Below are 17,149 nucleotides of genomic sequence, written 5' to 3'. Positions count from 1 at the left end.
ACCAGCGCTCCCCTAGGAGGGGAGGAGCAGGGCAGGGCCCTGAGCTTAGGGTCCGTCTCCAGTGCTGGCCAGGATCAGCTGCTCCAGTGGGAGGATCAAGACACCCCAGTGACCAAGTCCCGGCTTCCCCTCCTGTCCTGCTCCTCATCCGCCCCAGGCAGGCCTGGCACAGCCTGCCGTGTCCTAGCTGCTCCCGTTTCTGCTGCTAGACCCTCCCGCCCTCTGCTTCCCCAGACCCGAGTGCGCTGCCCTGGGAAACCTCTCCCCAGAACCCAGCGGCGCTGTCTGGGCCGGGCAGTCTGCCTAGCTTAGGGTGTACCAGGGTCTCCGCTGCCCGGGGGCTGTAGAGCAGAAGAGGGACCGAGAGGAGCTGGGGAGCCGCCTTCTGGCCCCTGGGGCAGCACTGAGTCCCACGAGGTCAGTGGGGTGGGCGGGGCAGAGAGGCAGCCCTGCGCGTTCCCAGTGGGAGCAGCATGTACACCGTGCCAGCAGCCAGCCGGCTGCGTGGGGCGCTGGGCCTGTGCTGGCAGTGACGGTGCTGATGCCAGCTCTCGGCACGGCTGGTCTGTTCCTTCAAGCCGTGGCTCCTGGGGGCCGGCGATTCCTTGAGAATCCTGCCTGTCGCTTCCCAAGCGAGGCTCCCCCCCGCCCCGCTGCAGAGAAAAGCTGGAAATTGGGACACCCCCCCACCACCCCCAGCTCCAAACCGGTGGATGAGCCTGATCTGGGCGCTGGGAGTGGGGCGTGACGCTGGCTCAGTAGCACCACTCGGGCTGGGAGCCCAAGGGGCGCAGCGGGAGATCTGCGTCTCTCTCGGGCGCCTCTGGCACTAGGTGCCGGGTGCCCACAGGGCTCGCTGGGCCGCTGGTTGGTGGCTGTCAGCCAGTTCCCGTGCCCGGCGACACCCCTCGATCCCCGTTGGCTGTGGTCTCTGCGGCTGCTCCCGGCGGGTTGACGGCAGCTCCTGAGCACGGTGGAGCTCCCAGGGGCTGGTCTCCCAGTGGCCGTGCCGGGAGGGGGCAGCAGGAAGTGGTGGAGAGGGCTGGCGCGTCTCGCTGCTCCAGCAGAGCCATGGTTTCTCTGATCTGCCCAGGTGTGGCTGGGCAGGGCCCTGGGGCTGCCTGATGGAGCGGCAGAGGCTTTGCTGGCCAGTCCAACCCCCGCTGGGAAGCCGCCACTTACGTTCCAGCTGCTGGTCATCTCCTCGCCCCATCCCTTTTGGGGCCCATGTTCCTGCACGCCGCTAACCCCACGGCTTTGCCTCACGTGGCTCTGGGGGCTGGGCCTGGACAACTCTCCTGCGGGGCGGGGTGGGATCTCTCACAGCCTCGCCATTTCCGTGTCTGAGGGATGCGGCTCTCCCTGCCTCCCCAGGTGACTGTCATGCCCTCGGCCAGCAGAGTGATCCTCCTGGAGAACCTGACCCGCTTCTGGCCCATCATCCAAATCAAGATCAAGCGCTGCCAGCAGGTGGGTGTACTGGCGGGCCCCCTGTGATGAGTTCGGTCACAGAGACCCCCTTGGGACTGTCCCCTGATGTGCTGAAATTACCTTTGAGCCCCTTTTCCCTGCCAGCTTGGGACTCCAGAACCCTGCCTTGTTGAGCCAGACACACTAGCCTGCTGCACCACAGACCCAGGGTCTGGACCACTCCTCCAAAGCTTCAGGCTTTAACTGAAAGCCACGCATCAGGTACTCCTGTCTCCAGCACTCAGATGTCCAGCTCCCAATGGGATCGAAACCCTGAATGATCCGTTTTACTCTGTATAAAGCTTATACAGGGTAATCTCATAAATTGTCCGCTCTTTGCATCACTGATAGAGAGATATGTACAGCTGTTTGCTCCCCCAGGTATTAATCACTTACTCTGGGTTTATCAGTAAACAAAAGTGATTTTATTAAGTATAAAAAGTAGGATTTAAGTTCTAATACATTAAGCCTAATACATTAAGAAACTGATTACAGGTAATATCTCATCCTCAGAGGTGTTCCGATAAGCTTCTTTCACAGACTAGACTCCTTCCTTGTCTGGGCCCAGTCCTTTCCCCGGTACAGTCCTTGTTAATTCCAGCAGACATCTTAGGTGATAACTAGGGTTTTTTTTGTGACTGACAGCCCCTTTTGTCCTGCTCCACCCCCTTTCTAGCTTTGGCACAAGGTGGGAATCTTTTGTCTCTCTGGGTCCCCACCCCTCCTTCTAAATGGAAAAGCAACAGATTTAAGATGGATTCCAGTATCATGTGACATGGTCACATGTCACTGTAAGACCCTGAGTCTCCATTCCCCATGGGCTGGCCCACAGGTACACAGGAAGGTTTGCAGGTAAATAAACCATTTACAACCAATTGTCCTAGTCAGTGGGAGCCATCACGATTCTAAACCACCATTAATGGCCCACAACTTTGCATAATTATAATAGGACCTCAGAGTTATACTTCATATTTCTAGCTTCAGATACATGAATGATACGTGCATACAAGTAGGAGGAACATAGTCAGTAGGTTATAATCTTTGTTATGATACCTTACAAGAGACCTTTTGCATAAAGCATATCCCAGTTACATCATAGTCACACTGACAAGCATATTTCCATAAAGCACCTGGTGTGCAACATCACAGCCCCGTCCCTGTGTGCAGCCGAGCCGGTCCCTGGCCTCCCTCACCCCCTGCAGGGGCTCTACGGGCCGCGAGAGGCCTGGCCCAGGGGCACCCCGTGGGAGTCGCTCGGTCAGCTCCGGGCCCGGCGGGCCCATGTCTAACCAGGGAGGTTTGTGCCCTCTGCAGGGTGGTATTGACACGCGGGTGCGTGGCATCGAGATCCTGGGGCCCAAGCCCACCTTCTGGCCCATCTTCAAGGAGCAGCTGTGCCGGCGGACCTACCTGTTCTACACTACCCAGGCGCACACGTGGTGCCAGGAGATCGCGGACGAGCGCATGCAGCTGCTGCAGCTCTTCAACAGGTGAGGCCTGTGCCCAGGGTGCCCCACAGCGCTGACCAGAGCCCCGGGCAGTGCCCTGCCCCGTGTGTCTGTGCCCAGGGTCCCCCATGGGCAGTGCCCTGCCCTGAGTGTGGCTGTACCTGGGGCTGTACCCCTCTTCTCCCTCCAGCGCTGGCCATGGCCCTTGGCAGTGCCCTGCCCTGTGTGTCTGTACCCAGGATCTGCCCGCCCTGCGCTGGCAAGGCCCCAGGGCCCCGCCAGTGACTGGTGCGGGTGTCTCTGCTGTTGCAGGCTGAACTGCGCCCTGCGGCACGAGCAGGTGTTCGCCGATCGCTTCCTTCCCGATGACGAGGCGGCCCAGGCTCTGGGCAGGACCTGCTGGGAGGCCCTAATCAATCCCTTGGTGCAGAGCATCACCAGCCCAGGTACTGTTTCCCCCTGCCCGGTTCCCCGCTGCCCCCAGCCTGCCCGGCCCGACTGGCTCAGCCTCCCCCTCCGGCCTTGCAGATCCCAGCGGCGTCAGCCCCCTGGCCTGGCTCCTGAGCGAGTACCTGGAGAACCTGGAGACGGCCCGACGTGCCAAGAGCCGCGCCACCATCTTCAATTCCCGCGTGCGGCGCCTGAGCCACCTGCTGGTGCACGTGGACCCCGGCAGCCCGGAGCCCGAGGAGCTGAGAGCCCCGGTCAAAGCCAGTAAGGGCCCCTCCCTCGGCGGGGCTTTGGGGCCGGGCAGGGAGTGGGCCGGGTCCCAGGGTGGGGCTAGGGGAGGAGGCCCTGGGGTGCTGCCCGAGGCTGAGTGGGGAGAGGGGTCCCTCCGGGTAAGGACTCTCCGGGCTGCCTTTGACACGTCCTGCTGCCAGGGCCGGGCACTGGTGCTGCAGCTCGGCGCGACCCTGTGTATGCCTGGTGCCCGCAGGCGGGGTGACGTGGGAGAGGGCTCTGTGGGGCTGGCGGGCAGCCCCTGGGCCTGGCGCGGCAGAGGTTGGTCCTCAAGGCCCTGGGCGGCTGGCTCAGCAGAGCCGGCTGGGTGTAGGAGGCAGAGATGTGGGGGCCTAGCCCAGCCCTCAGATCCGTGGGTCTGGTGCCCACAGGCAGAGCCGGCAGGGGCCAGCCCTGTTGTAAGGGGCAGGATCCTGGCCGGGGGTGGCTACTCTGCTGCCCCGGGGTCTGCGCACCAGGGTGCCCGGGGCTGGCTGGCTGCTACGCGCCCTGAGCTCCAGGCTTGGCCCCCGCAGCCCCCGTGCACACACACACTCAGTGACCATGTGGGGCTGAGCCGGGCCCATGTGGGCAGGGGGCTCCCAGCCACCCCTGCCAACTGCCAGCGAGGTGCCCTCTCCGGGGGAGCGCTGGGAGGGTCGGGCCCAGCCCACGCCCCACAGGCAGCTTTGGGGTGGGGGAGGCTGCTCGTGCTGGTGCTGCCCCCGCCCTGCCCCCCGGGCGTTGCCCTCACGTCGGCTCCCCCTTGGCAGATGGGAAGAACGGGAAGAACAAGGAGACGAGCTCCGGGGCCGCCAAGGTGTCGGGGAAGAAGCCCAGCAGCCTTACGGGGATTACGCAGTGCTGGAGGGGCGTGGTGCAGCAGCAGGTGTGGGGGGGCGACGGGGGAGGGGGGCTGGTGCAGCAGCAGGTGTGGGGGGGCGACGGGGGAGGGGGGCTGGTGCAGCAGCAGGTGGGGGGGGCGACGGGGGAGGGGGGCTGGTGCAGCAGCAGGTGTGGGGGGGCGACGGGGGAGGGGGGCTGGTGCAGCAGCAGGTGGGGGGGGCGACGGGGGAGGGGGGCTGGTGCAGCAGCAGGTGTGGGGGGGCGACGGGGGAGGGGGGCTGGTGCAGCAGCAGGTGGGGGGGGCGACGGGGGAGGGGGGCTGGTGCAGCAGCAGGTGTGGGGGGGAGGGGTGTGGTGCAGCAGCAGGTGTGCGGGGGGGCGACGGGGGAGGGGGCTGGTGCAGCAGCCGGTGTGGGGGGAGGGGGCTGGTGCAGCAGCAGGTGGGGGGGCGACGGGGGAGGGGGCTGGTGCAGCAGCAGGTGTGCGGGGGGGGCGACGGGGGAGGGGGCTGGTGCAGCAGCAGGGGTGAGGGGAGCATTGGGCTGTGTGTATCTGCTGCCCGTCCCCCACCCCACCCTGTGTGGGGGGAGCAGGGCCCCGTCCACCTCTGTCTCTGCGGCTCCTGCCCCAGGCCCATGAAGCCCTTGGGACACTAGATGCGAAGGGCCCTCCCCATGCCTGGCCCGTCCTGTCCCCCTGGGCCCCTCCCCACCCTCGGGGCTGCCCCCATGCCCGGCCTACCCTCTACCCCCTGTGTCTGTCATGTCCCATCCCTCCCCCCCCCCCGCACACCCATCCTGCCCCCCACGGACACCCCAGCCTGTCCCCTCCCGGCGCTCAGTCCTGCCTGGACCCCCTTGGGTCCCTCCCCACGCCCGTTCCGGCCTGTACTCCCCCCAAGGCTCCCTCAGGGCCCTCCCCGCCGACCTGTAACCGTGGGCTGCCTGCCCCGCACAGGTGAAGCGGTTCCTGGAGTCGTCGTGGCAGGGGCCGGACTTCGTGGAGCGGTACTGCCGTCTCTACCTGGGCCTGCGCCGTGCCATGGAGGAGCTGTTCGGGCAGCAGACGGCCTTCACGCTGGCCCTGCGGCAGGGCTTCTCCGGGGGCCTGCTGCAGCTCTCCTTCCTGACGGCCATGCACGTGAGTGGGGGGCTGCCGTGGGGCTGGCCTGGCCCTGGGGCACGAGCCTGGGGCCCAGCAGAGCTGCCAGGCTGGTCGGCCTGGTGCCAGGTGTGAGGGGGCCCAGGTGCGTGGGGGTCTCTGCCGGTTACCCCTGCTGTATTCAGGCCATCTAGTCCGCTCCTGCTCCAACAGCCCTGGGCCCTGAGAGGGAGCGAGCCCCTCGCGCCCCCTTGCCCACGGCCCAGACATGCATTTCCCACGGCCCCACCTCCCCCATTCTGCCTCCCTGTCTCCACGGGTGGGGTGACCCCTGGGAATGACCCAGCTCCTAGGGAGTGGCCCCTCCCCCTCTGCAGGACTGTTCCCTCCCCTGGAGCCCCCCCATCACCCCTCTCCATGGGAGCGTCCCCTGAGCCTCCATGGGGACTCCCTGCCGTGGGGAGCCACCCCGAGAAGGCCCCTGGCAGCTGGCGCTCTCCCCTGCAGGTGAGTGAGCAGTTTGCTCGCTACATCGACCAGCGGATCCAGGAGAGCCAGAGGGACACGGCCAACGTGGAGTCGCTGCACCGGCTACAGCAGAGCCTGGAGCCCATCCTCTTCCTCTCCGGCCTGGAGCTCGCCAACACCTTCGAGCACTTCTACCGGTGAGCGGCCCCAGCCGAGGGAGTGGGGCGCTGGGCCCCACCCCCGGCCTGGGCTCTGTCTTGGGCCTGCCACGTCTGTGAGTGCTGGTGCCTGGCTTGTTATGGGGGCTCTGGCTCGGCTTGGGCCGTGGGCTCCCCAAAGTCCCGCCAGACTCCGATCAGCAGCCCCAGAGCCCTGCTCCAGGCCATAGCAAAGGCAGGGAGGGTCCCGGGGGGGTTCCGGGACGGGAATTAGGGGTGGCTCCAGGCCTAGGGGCCGGGGTGGGTTTGTGGGGAGGCAGTCGGGGGCTCTGGGCCCCGCCCTGACGCCGGCGGCCGTTGCAGGTATTACCTGGGCGACCGGCTCCTGGCCCAGGGGAACGTGTGGCTGGAACGGGCCGTCGTGGAGCAGATCGGGCTCTGCTTCCCCAATCGCTTCCCCCAGCAGATGCTGAAGAGTCTGAGTGAGTCGGAGGAGCTGCAGCAGCAATTCCACCTCTTCCAGCTGCAGCAGCTTGACAAGCGCCTGCTGGAGCTGGACGCGGGCCAGGAGGACGCGGTGAGCCCCCGGGCGGGGCGGGGCGGGGTCTGCCCGGGGCCCCCTCCCTTCCCAGGGGGGCGGGGTCTGCCCGGGGCCCCCTCCCTTCCCAGGGGGGTGGGGGGAAGCAGTGAAACGCCCTGGCGGGGCAGGGTCTGCCCAGTGCCCTCTCTGTTCCCAAGGGGCCGGGGAATGCGGTGGGCCCCCAAGCAGGGTGGTGTGGGGTCTGCACGGTGCCCCCTCCGTTCCCAGGGGGTGCTGCAGCCGAGCCCCTGGCGGGAGCCTGATCCCTGACACCCCTGCTCCTGTCCCCAGGCGATGGCGGAGGAGCCGGCCACGCTGGAGGAGGAGCCGGAGGTGAAGGTGCTGGCCCTGTCCCCGCGCTGCTGGACCGTCTCCCCGCTCTGCTACCTGGAGGATCCCAGCAGATGTTTCCCGCGGCCCCTTGGGGGCTACTTGGCGCGGTTTGCCGACTTCTACACCAACAGTGAGTCTGGGTGCTGGGGTGGGGCCGACTAGGCCGAGCAGGGGCTTGGGGGCTGTCCCTGTGCCCCATGGTGGTGGTGGAGAGCGGTGTGTGACAGGAGAGGGAGCACCGGGGGGCCGTTCAGGTCGCTTTGCAGGGGATGGGGAGCAGGGCTCTAGAGTCACTGCACTGGGCTGGAGGTTGGGGGGGGGTGTGTCAGACGCAGCAGTGAAACCCCTGGCCGTGGCCGTGACTCCTGGGGCAGCTGCTAGTGCTGGGCCAGGCTGGCGAGCAGTGGGGTGAGCTCCAGCCCCACCTGGGGGTGTGCAGCTGGGAAGGGGGCCAGGCCGGCGAGCCGAGGGGTGAGCTCCAGCCCCACCTGGATGTGTGTGGCTGGAATTGGGCAGGCTGGCAATCAGTGGGGTAAGCTGCAGCCCTGCCTAGGGGCATGTGGCTAGGGGGGCACAGCCCTGGCTGGCTGAGGACCCCGGGGGCCTGGCCCTCTGGTGGCTCTGCTGGGACTGGCCGCGTCTCTTGCAGGTCAGAGCCGGTTTGGCCTGGAGCACACGAAGCCGCGGCGGCTGCAGTGGACGTGGCTGGGCCACGCAGAGCTCCGGTTCGCGGGCAGCACCACCCTGCACGTCTCCACCCTGCAGATGTACATTCTGCTGGGCTTCAACAGCACCCAGGTGGGACCCCCCTCTCCTCCCCCGGCGTCCTGGAGCTGCCCCCAGCTCCCCGCTGGGGGTGGGAACCCCCAACCTGGCTGCAGACCCCTCCTGTCCTCGCAACACAGGGAGAACTTCCCCCCAGCTCATCCATATGGGGCAGAGACCCCCTGTCCTCCCCCCTGCACAGATGCCCCCTTTCCCTCTGTCCCCTCCCCCAGGCAGTGACCCCCGAGTCCCTGGACTCTTTTCTCCACAGCCCGGTCCCTGCCCCCCCGTGACCCAGGAGCCGCTGCAAAGCAGCCGCTGTGTCCGGTGTGGCTTGTGCCAGAGGAATCGGTGCTGTTCTCTCTCCCCTTTGCCCCTCAGTCCCCTAATGCGGTACCACAGCCCCTTGGCTGGCCCCCCCCCACAAATGCCCTATCGCCACAGCCTCTGATGCCCCCCCATTGCCACGGCCCCTCCCCCACAGCCCCTGGCACCTCCCCCGCATCATCCTGGCCCCCAGACACCTCGCCCCAGTGCAATCACTCCGGCCCCATTGCCCCAGCCCCTGGGCCGTGGCTCCAAGACACCTGGCCAACTTGCCCTGTCCTGGCCCCCAGAGCTGTTGCCCCATCACCATGGCCCTGCCTCTGCGTATTCATTTCCTGTCTCCTTTGCTCCGCAGGAAGTTGCTGTGGAGACCCTGGCCCAGGCCACAGGGCTGTCTCCTGTCCTGCTGAGCCACGCGCTGAAACCTCTGACAGGAGAGGCCGGGATCCTGACCCAGAGCCTGCCTCAGGAGGGTGCGTATGGGGAGACTGGGGAGGGGCAGTTGAGCCCTGTCCCTGGGTGGTTCCTGAAGAAGGGGACCACAGATGGGGATGGAGCCCCTACGCTGGGTCTGGTTGGGGGGTATGGAGGGTTGGCCGGGCAGGGCTGGTCCCAGAGCAGATGCCAGGGAGCAGGGGTTTGTCTGTGAGCCGGAAGGGGGTTTGCATCTGGAGTGGCCAGTCCCCAAGCAGGGCTGGCTGGGGGGAGGAGAGAACTGGGCTGGTGTCTGTGTGTGGGGTGGGGGTTTGGGGGTGGTCCCCAAGAAGGGCCGGGGGTTGGGTACATGGGAGGGGCTGGGACTGGTCCCCAAGCAGGTCCAGGGGGGTACGAGGAAGGGGGGTAGATGGAAGGGGCTGGGGCTGGTCCCCAAGCAGGGCTGGGGGGGATATGGGAGGGGCTGGAGGAGCCGCTCCCTGGGCATGGCTGAGCGCGGCTGTGTCGGTCCCAGGCGTCCTGCAGCTGAACGAGGCGGCCCTGGCGCGGGCGGCGGGCCAGCACCTGTGGCTGCTCCCACAGCAGACGTACCTGAACGTGGAGGATGACGAGGGAAGCACCCTGGAGAGGAAGAGGAACATCATCTGCTGCCTCATCATCCAGATCCTGAAAGGGGAGAAGGAGCTGCACATCGATAACCTGGTGTTCAGGGTACGGGTCCTGGCAGGGGAGCGGCCGCGGGGCTCCGTGCCCGGGCAGCGTCGGGGTAACTCTGCCCTCTCCCCCCCAGGTGATCGACGCCTGTCAGAAATGGGAGTCTGGCCCCGCCCTGCAGTTCCTCAGCTTTTGCTGCAGCAGCACGGACGTGCTGTCCTGCATCCTGCACCTGCTGAGCCAGGGCTACCTGCGGCGCCAGGAGGAGAACCCCCAGCTGCTGGCGTACGTCTCCCCGGAGCCCACGACACCTCACCGGGGCCAGGCCCAGGTTGTTTTCCGGAGCACAGAGTGCCGGAGGGGGCAGGACAAGGGCAGCAAGTTCTCCCCATTCAGGTAGGGGAGAGTGTCAGGTGGGGCTGGAGGGGGCCATCAGCGGGAGCTCTCCAGACGGGTGACGGGCGTTTGCTCTCTGCCAGGCTGGATGCCCGTGGAGTCGGCCCAGAGGCGGTCCTGATGGAGACCCTGCTGCTGCCTATGGGGCGCACCATGAGTCCGGAGGAGGTGCAAGCACTCATGAACCAGACGGTGCAGCAGGTCCTGGACACCCTGAGTGTCTCAGCCGATAGAGCCCAGCACCTGCTCATTCACTGCAAGTGGAATGTGGACCTGCTAATCCAGCGCTACACCGAGGACCCCGAGCTGCTGCTGATTTCCTCAGGGCTGCAAGTGCAGAATCCCCAGCCACCCCCGAGCCCTATCACCCACTGTCCGGTGTGCGTGAGCCAGCTGTGCCCGGACGACAGCCCTCCCACCCTCTGCTGCGTGCACTACTGCTGCAAGGTGAGGGTCCTGGGGGCTGGCAGCATCTATGACCGTGAGGGGAGGACCCTGCTCCCAGGAAGGGGGACACAGCTGTCAGGGGAGGGTCCCGGGGGCACATCATCACCCCTCTTTCCCTGGCTTCCTCGTGTTCCTGGGCTCGCTTCCTGTTTTCAGGTGTGCCATGATCCTGGTGCCACTCCACCTGCGAGGCAAATTCCTGAGTTTGTCTGGAGCTGGGAGACGGCCCCTGAGAAAAGGAGGGGGCTCATCAGGAGGTTCTGTGCATTCTCTAGATCTGATCTTTTCTCCCTCCCCAGTCCTGCTGGAATAAATACCTGACGACTTGCATCGAGCAGAACTTGGTTCAGAACTGCACCTGTCCCATCCCTGACTGCCCTGCACAGCCCACCACGGACTTCATCCGCTCCATCATCTCCTCCCAGGAGGTCATTGCCAAGGTGGGTGAGGTCACTGCCGGACGTGGGGCCATGTGTAGTCCACCCTGAGCGGGTGTGTTAGGGAACATGCTTTGTTTCTCGGCCACCGCCTTTCCCTCTTCCTGTCTTGGAGAGTGGTGGGGCTGAGAGCTACCCAGGAGAAACCTGGTGCCTTTGAATGAATGAATCCTCCCCTGTGCCGACTGGCTGTTTTGCTCCCCTGCCCTATCTCACACTCTTCGCACCCCCCTCCCTGCCCTCGTCCCTCCCTTTGCACCCCGCTGCCTCCGTTCCTGTTGCTCTGTGTATCTAATCCCCTTCCAACCCAAACCAGAAACCAGCCACGAGAGAACGATGGCACTCCCTGTGCAGAAACAAAAATAGCTCCTCTTCCCCAGGGCACATCAATCTAAACAGTATGTGGCTAGAGTGTCCCTGTGTTACAAACATGAGCCCCCAGTTCTCAGACCCCCCCCTCTGCCCAGTTTCCTCCCCCCACCTTGGAGAGCCATTGGACAGGAGATACCAAGGTGGCAAAGAGGGAGGAGTCAAGGTCAGGCTCCCAGTGGAAGGCTTGTCTCAATATTAACATCTTTTCAGAACTGGGCTTTCCTTCCTCTTCCGGAAATGACTGGTGGCCTGGTGGGAACCCCTTCCCCATCTACAGAATTATCAAACACCCGCCCACGTCCCTGTTGTCCAGGGAAGTATGGCATGGCTAGATTTGCGGAGAGCTATTTTAGTTTCTGCACAATTTCTGTGGGAGTTCCTGGTGGAGAGCGCCTGGAGGCAAGGGTCGCTGGGCCTGGAGCAGAAAGGGGTGACTAAGGTACTGCTGTTTGAGTCTTAACTGGGGGAAACTTGGGATCTGCTAACTCAGCCCTTTGGGAGGCATTTCTTGCTTGGATTTCCTTTGACATCCGGGCAGCTGCTGTTGGTGGCCCGACTGGTGCCCAGATGTTTCTCTCCATGCTGACTTTCTCTCCGGGAGTGAGTACTGTCCTTGTTATGATTGGGAGCAAGAGAGGAAGTTCCTTATTTGCACGGAGGGAGAGGTTTCTATTCCTGCTACTTCTGGATTCCCAAAAAGAGAGGCGGTCTGTGACCCATTCAGGACTTAAGAATGTTCAAAGAAATGTTGTCAAGAAAACGAAGTTCAGGATGACCACCCTTCTGTTATCCCTTGCCTGGAGGTTGAGGGCAGCATACCATCTTTCATGTGGCAATACAGCTGGACCACAGGAAGCTTTTTTCAATTCATAGTACACAGTATGCACTGCCAGTATACAGTCCTGCACTTGGTCTAGCCTCAGCCCCATGGAGATTCACAAAGCACGTGAAGATAGTTGTGGCCCATCCATGCCATCTTGGAATTCAGATATTTCCTTACCTGAATGATTGGCTATTCCAGGAAGATTGAGGTCACGCATCCAGAACAGCCTTCTTGTCATCAGATATCTGTTCTCTGGTCTAGGTCCAAAACTGGACATAGAAAAATCAATTTTACAGCCTCGAAAGAGAATACATTTCATGGGGATGGGCCTTGCTAACACGTCTGCCATGGCTTATCTTCCAATGAGTATAGTCTCTACAGCTGAGAGTCTCGCGTCCACTCTGCGAACAACAGTGTGTGAGAGTCTGCAGCTCTTGGGACACATGGCCTCATGCACGTACATGCCATGCTTTACTTGAGATGTCTACAAACCTGGTTTCAGTATATCCCCCAAACTGACATTTCCTTGGCATGTGGGTTTGCGTACCTGCATGAGTGCTTCCGTCTCTTAATTGGTGGATAAAGCTTTAGAATGTATGCAGAGGAGTTCCATTCCTGCCATCAGAACCCACTGTGACATCCCTAGACTGGTGAGCTGCGAGGTCGCTCCAGTCCTCGACTCTGGGAGACAGCCTTACCCTGCTCTGCTGTGAGAACCCCCACTCCCGGACTGTTCGTGCACAGCCTCTAGCATGTAAGCTGCTCCCAGTTACGTGAGTGATCACTTTTGGCCAGCCACTGCTTGGATCCGTGCAACCGAATGACACTAGCCATTATCTCCGGTCCCTGACACAACCCTAGGAACCTCCATCTTGCAGTATCCAGTTATCCCTGCTGGACACTGCAAACTTATGAGTTCGTCAATTTAACAAAGAAACTGATATGTACTAGACTTGTTATCCCAAGGGGCGTCTCTGACACGCTTCAAACCAAATGCACTGCTTCAGGTAGACTGAACAAACAAATGTATTAACTACAAAAGACAGATTTTACCTGATTATAAGTTAAAGCATAACAAGTCAGATTTGGTCAAATGAAATAAAAGCAAAACGCATTCTAAACTGAACTTAATACTTTCAGTGTCCTTAAAACTTAGATGCTTCTCATCAGTTGCCCTTCAGCCAGGCCCTCCACTTTGATCAGCGCTTCATTCGCTTGTTGTGTTGTCTGTAGATGTTGGTGGAATAGAGAGAGAACATTGCAAACATCTCTCCCTTTTATCATGTCCTTTCTTTCCTCTTGGCTTTGCGCCCCCCCTTCAGAGTCAGGTGAGCATTACCTCATCATAGTCCCAAACTGACTAAGGGAAGGAGGGTGTCTCACTTGAGAGTCCAGCAGATCCTTTATTGCTGCCTAGGCCAGTGTCCTTTGTTCCTGTGAGGCTGGGCTGGGTTTGTCCCATACATGCCATGATGAGGCGTGAACTGCCCCTCTGCTCTTGGAGAGTTTTTGCCTGAACTTGTTTTAAGCCATGAGGACACATTTTCTGCCTCATAACTATATACATGAAATTACAACCTATAACATTACTATAACAACAATGCTCAGTGCATCATGAGCCTTCTGAAGACACCCGACATGACAAACTTTGCACTGGATATCACACAATCATAAGGATGAACATGGGGGTGCAGGGTGTTCCCCTGAGGTACACCCACCTTAAACAATAGTCTATAAGGACAAAATCTCACTCCAACTACACCAAAATTTCATATAAACCTGTCGGTTCACTTACCTGTGTCTTTCCCAAAGCCGCATGCATCTAGCAAGAAAAGGAGACTTTGTTTGCTTGACATGAGATGAGCCCTGGCATTGTACCTTCCTAGAACAGACCGGAACAGAAAGCCACCTAGATTTACTGCTGCCATAGCAGAATGAGTATGAGGACATGAGTACGAGCTGTATCCTCTCAGAGAATATCGAAGTGGATCTCTGGCTGTATCCTGTTATCAGATGGCACAGCTGGGAGTAAGGGCTCCACGTGGGTGTAAGGACTCCCTCTGCAGGGTCGCAAGCAGCCTCAGCAGCATCACCTCAAGAGGTGCCCCTTGCTATTTGCAGGTGAGCTACATGGAGTTCCATCTACACATTCCTGAGACATATCCCCTTGGTCCAAGGCTCCTCAGCTGACTTCCTTTGGCACTGGGGCTCTCCAAGCAGCTATACCTTCTTCTTGAGTAGTGTCCCAATGGGTGCGCCACTTCAGATGGGCGCGCGTCCTGTGCGCCTTAGATTGGAGATCCCCGCTTTAGGTAGCTGTGCCCATTGGGTCCACACATGCACTCTACTCTGCCTCGTGCTCTGCGCCATGGCTACATAGAGCTCCACGGGCGACCCGCCCTCAGTTCCTTCTTAGCCGAGACTGAGCCTCGGCAGCATCCCAGTGGAGCTGAGCCCAACTGTACTTTTTAGTTTTGTTTTTTCTCCTAGCTTTACTTAGCTTAGTTAGCTACAGTAGTTAAATCGTTACACAACCCGCAAGATTTATTGTAAGGCCCGTTGTCCTTTCAGTTTTTTCCCTGAGGGGAACTTTGGAGTCCTGGGAGGTATGTCCAGCTCTCCGGGTTTTAAATGTTGCCTTTAATGCCAGGATGCTCTCCCAGTGAGCGGCGGGCACTCCTGGTGTGTCTGATGCTGTGGGGAGTCACACCCCCCCACCCCCACAAATGTAATTTTTGCCTGGCTGTAAAACTGAGACAGAAAGGACCAGGAGATTAAATTGCGCCTCCATCTGGCTTCTGACCCAGGCCACTGGACCACCCCCCCATGCACCAGTCTCCAAGCAAGTCTCAGCCACATCAGTACCCCGCTCCTCAAGAGCTTCTAAGAGGAACTCAAGAATCCTCTCAAAGAGACACTAGGAAACAGAGCTTGGGTTCCCCCAGTAGGGAATCTATCTCAAAGAAACCCTGATCACCGATCAAGACAACTGCTTCAGCACCCACTGGTTCCCAACTCTGTACCCACGAGGCTGCAGTTTTCTCAGGTACTGTGAGCACCATTAAACCCAAAGAATGTAAGGGTCCCAACTCTGGGAGATGATCAGTACCACTGGTGTTTGAGGTGACAAGAAGACTACTCTAAGTTGGTATCAGTAGAATCAGCCAAGCCGTTGGTACCACCGTAGACCAGACTGTCATCTAGCAGACACTCCTTGGAGCTCATAAAACTTACGGCACTGTCAGCTCCCTGTCCCACAGTAACATCTGCCCAGGCTGCTATCTTGGTACCAACCACTTGGGTACTACACAAGTTTAGATTTTCATGAGACCTTGTGGCAACAGAGATGCCTGACTCCCCTTTGCTTGGTATCAATGTGTTCCAAGACATGCATAGATCCCTGGACATTCAACCAGTACCAACAGGGTACCTTTTTCTACCAGTGCTCTTTCAAGAGACTGTCTAAAGCAGGAAATAGACTCTTTCCTGAACTGAGTTGCACCCCTCTAGGATTCTGTATTGGTGAAGGAACCAAGGACCAGCTTATCTCTTTATGCCCTGGGGTGAGGGGACGTGAGGTCCTTAGGGTGTAGGCATGGCCGCAGCGAACATTGCTGGCTGAAGTACTCTGTTCATCTGAAAGAGCCACCGTTACTGTAAGGGAAATAACATTCCTGCAGGGACTTCGTTTGTTCTAGGTGTGTCAAACAGAAGCCATTCAGCCCTGACACACAAGAGGGTCTCTCCTTGTTTGCAGAAGTAGAACACTGTCCAGCAGTAAGTGCCACTTGCTTTCTGCCTTTGTATCTAGATTCCTGTCTGCCTCACTCTGCCTGGACATTGAGCCAACCCCCCCCCGGGCAGTCCGTAGCCTGTGGCGCCGATGGGTAAAGAGTGGCTGCTGCTGAATGTCTGTTTCATATATCCTGTTTCTTGGTGCTTTGGGTTGTGTTCTCTGTGCATCCCTGCAACTGTCCTCTCTGTGCTGGACCCTGCTCTGCCTCCTGTGCAAAGTCAGAAGCTCACTGAGCCCCTCAGCCGTCGCCCATTCCCCTCTCCAGTTTGCCAACTCCATTTTTCTTTCCCCGAGAGGATTTGACAGGACCATCCCTGTTCTCAAGACAGACAGCTTCTCTCCAGGATGGCATTGTTTAAAAACTCCAGCGTGTTTGGTGCTGGGGAGAGGTGATGGCTTGAAAGCTCTAGGGAATCAAGTCTTCTGGTCTCAGAAGCTGTCCAGCGTGGCCAGTGACATGGCAGGTTTTCCGCACGCTCTGCTCTTCACCAGTTTGCCTCTTCCTAGCCGTGAGAGTGGCTCATTCAACCTGTGGCTCCTCTGCTCAGATGGCCAGGCTGCATCAGCTGGGCAGACGGTTTTGGCGACGTGTCGCATAGGCACTAACTAATGGCCATAGCCTATTCCTTCTGCGCTGGGCTGCCCTAGAGGGGAAACCCATGGCACTTTCCCCTGAGCCAGCCAGCCCTTCGGGGCTCTTTGGGGATCTTCTGCTGGTTTGACCTGCCTGTTGAATTATGCTGAAGCCTTTATTACGCTCCATCCTCCACTCGGCCCTGGGTGCCCTTTCCTCTACACCTGACTCTCAGGCAGTGTCTCTATACTGCTTAATCCTCCTCCTGTATCTGCAGTAAGTGTGTGAATATTGCAAGATCCCTCGGGGCTATATTGTTTCCCACCCTTGTGAACCTAGTTCGCACCATGGTGGGTATTTTGCACGGCCCTTACTCCAGAGAAACCTACCTATCAAGGCAGAATGAGAGCAGAACTGCCGTGTGCTCCATGGCTGCCCCACCAGCAGTCCTAGGGCCTTTGCCAGGAAGCTTGTTGCTTTCTATTTGTATGACGGTAGTGTCAGCCAAAATTGGGTCCCTTTGTGCTAGGCCTAGTGCGAGTCAGGGATGTCCCGGCGAGCTTACGACAATCTAAACAGACATGACAGATGCAGGGTGGGAGAAAGGAAGCATCATCGTCCCTATTTTACGGCTGGGGGCTAAGCCGCAGAGGAGGGATGTGACATGCCCACGGTCACACAGTGAGTTGGTGCCAGGGGTGGGAATTGAACCCACAGCTTGTGAGTCCCAGTACAGTGCCTTAACCACAAGATAATCCTTCCTCCTCCTGCACCTCTGCCCTCATTTCTCTCTCTGCAGTACGAGAAAGCTCTTCTGCGAGGCTACGTGGAGTGCTGCTCCAACTTGACCTGGTGCACTAACCCCCAGGGCTGCGATCAGGTCCTTTGTAAGGAGGGACTTGGCTGCGGAGAGGCCTGCTCCAAGTGCTGCTGGATATCCTGCTTCAACTGCAACTTCCCGGAGGTATGGCTGAGGTTTGCTTGGCCATGGGCCTGTCT

The 17,149-nt window shown here is 60.2% G+C and overlaps 1 protein-coding gene across 1 annotated transcript in view; it reads left to right on the top strand.

The window, feature by feature from the left end:
• Positions 1 to 17,149, top strand: part of LOC140909765 (cullin-9) — a 63,981-nt gene that overhangs the window by 33,881 nt on the left and 12,951 nt on the right. The window contains 16 exon segments of the mRNA XM_078852377.1: positions 1,375 to 1,470; positions 2,785 to 2,960; positions 3,231 to 3,364; positions 3,447 to 3,632; positions 4,412 to 4,527; positions 5,442 to 5,624; positions 6,093 to 6,250; positions 6,575 to 6,788; positions 7,083 to 7,254; positions 7,774 to 7,922; positions 8,572 to 8,689; positions 9,166 to 9,362; positions 9,442 to 9,701; positions 9,785 to 10,148; positions 10,448 to 10,588; positions 16,950 to 17,114. Of these exon segments, the coding sequence (XP_078708503.1) occupies positions 1,375 to 1,470; positions 2,785 to 2,960; positions 3,231 to 3,364; positions 3,447 to 3,632; positions 4,412 to 4,527; positions 5,442 to 5,624; positions 6,093 to 6,250; positions 6,575 to 6,788; positions 7,083 to 7,254; positions 7,774 to 7,922; positions 8,572 to 8,689; positions 9,166 to 9,362; positions 9,442 to 9,701; positions 9,785 to 10,148; positions 10,448 to 10,588; positions 16,950 to 17,114 (2,829 nt within the window).

This window comes from Lepidochelys kempii, chromosome 3 (genome assembly GCF_965140285.1).
Source record: "Lepidochelys kempii isolate rLepKem1 chromosome 3, rLepKem1.hap1, whole genome shotgun sequence".
Lineage (NCBI taxonomy): Eukaryota > Metazoa > Chordata > Testudines > Cheloniidae > Lepidochelys > Lepidochelys kempii.
This window is presented reverse-complemented; position numbering and strand designations above follow the sequence as displayed.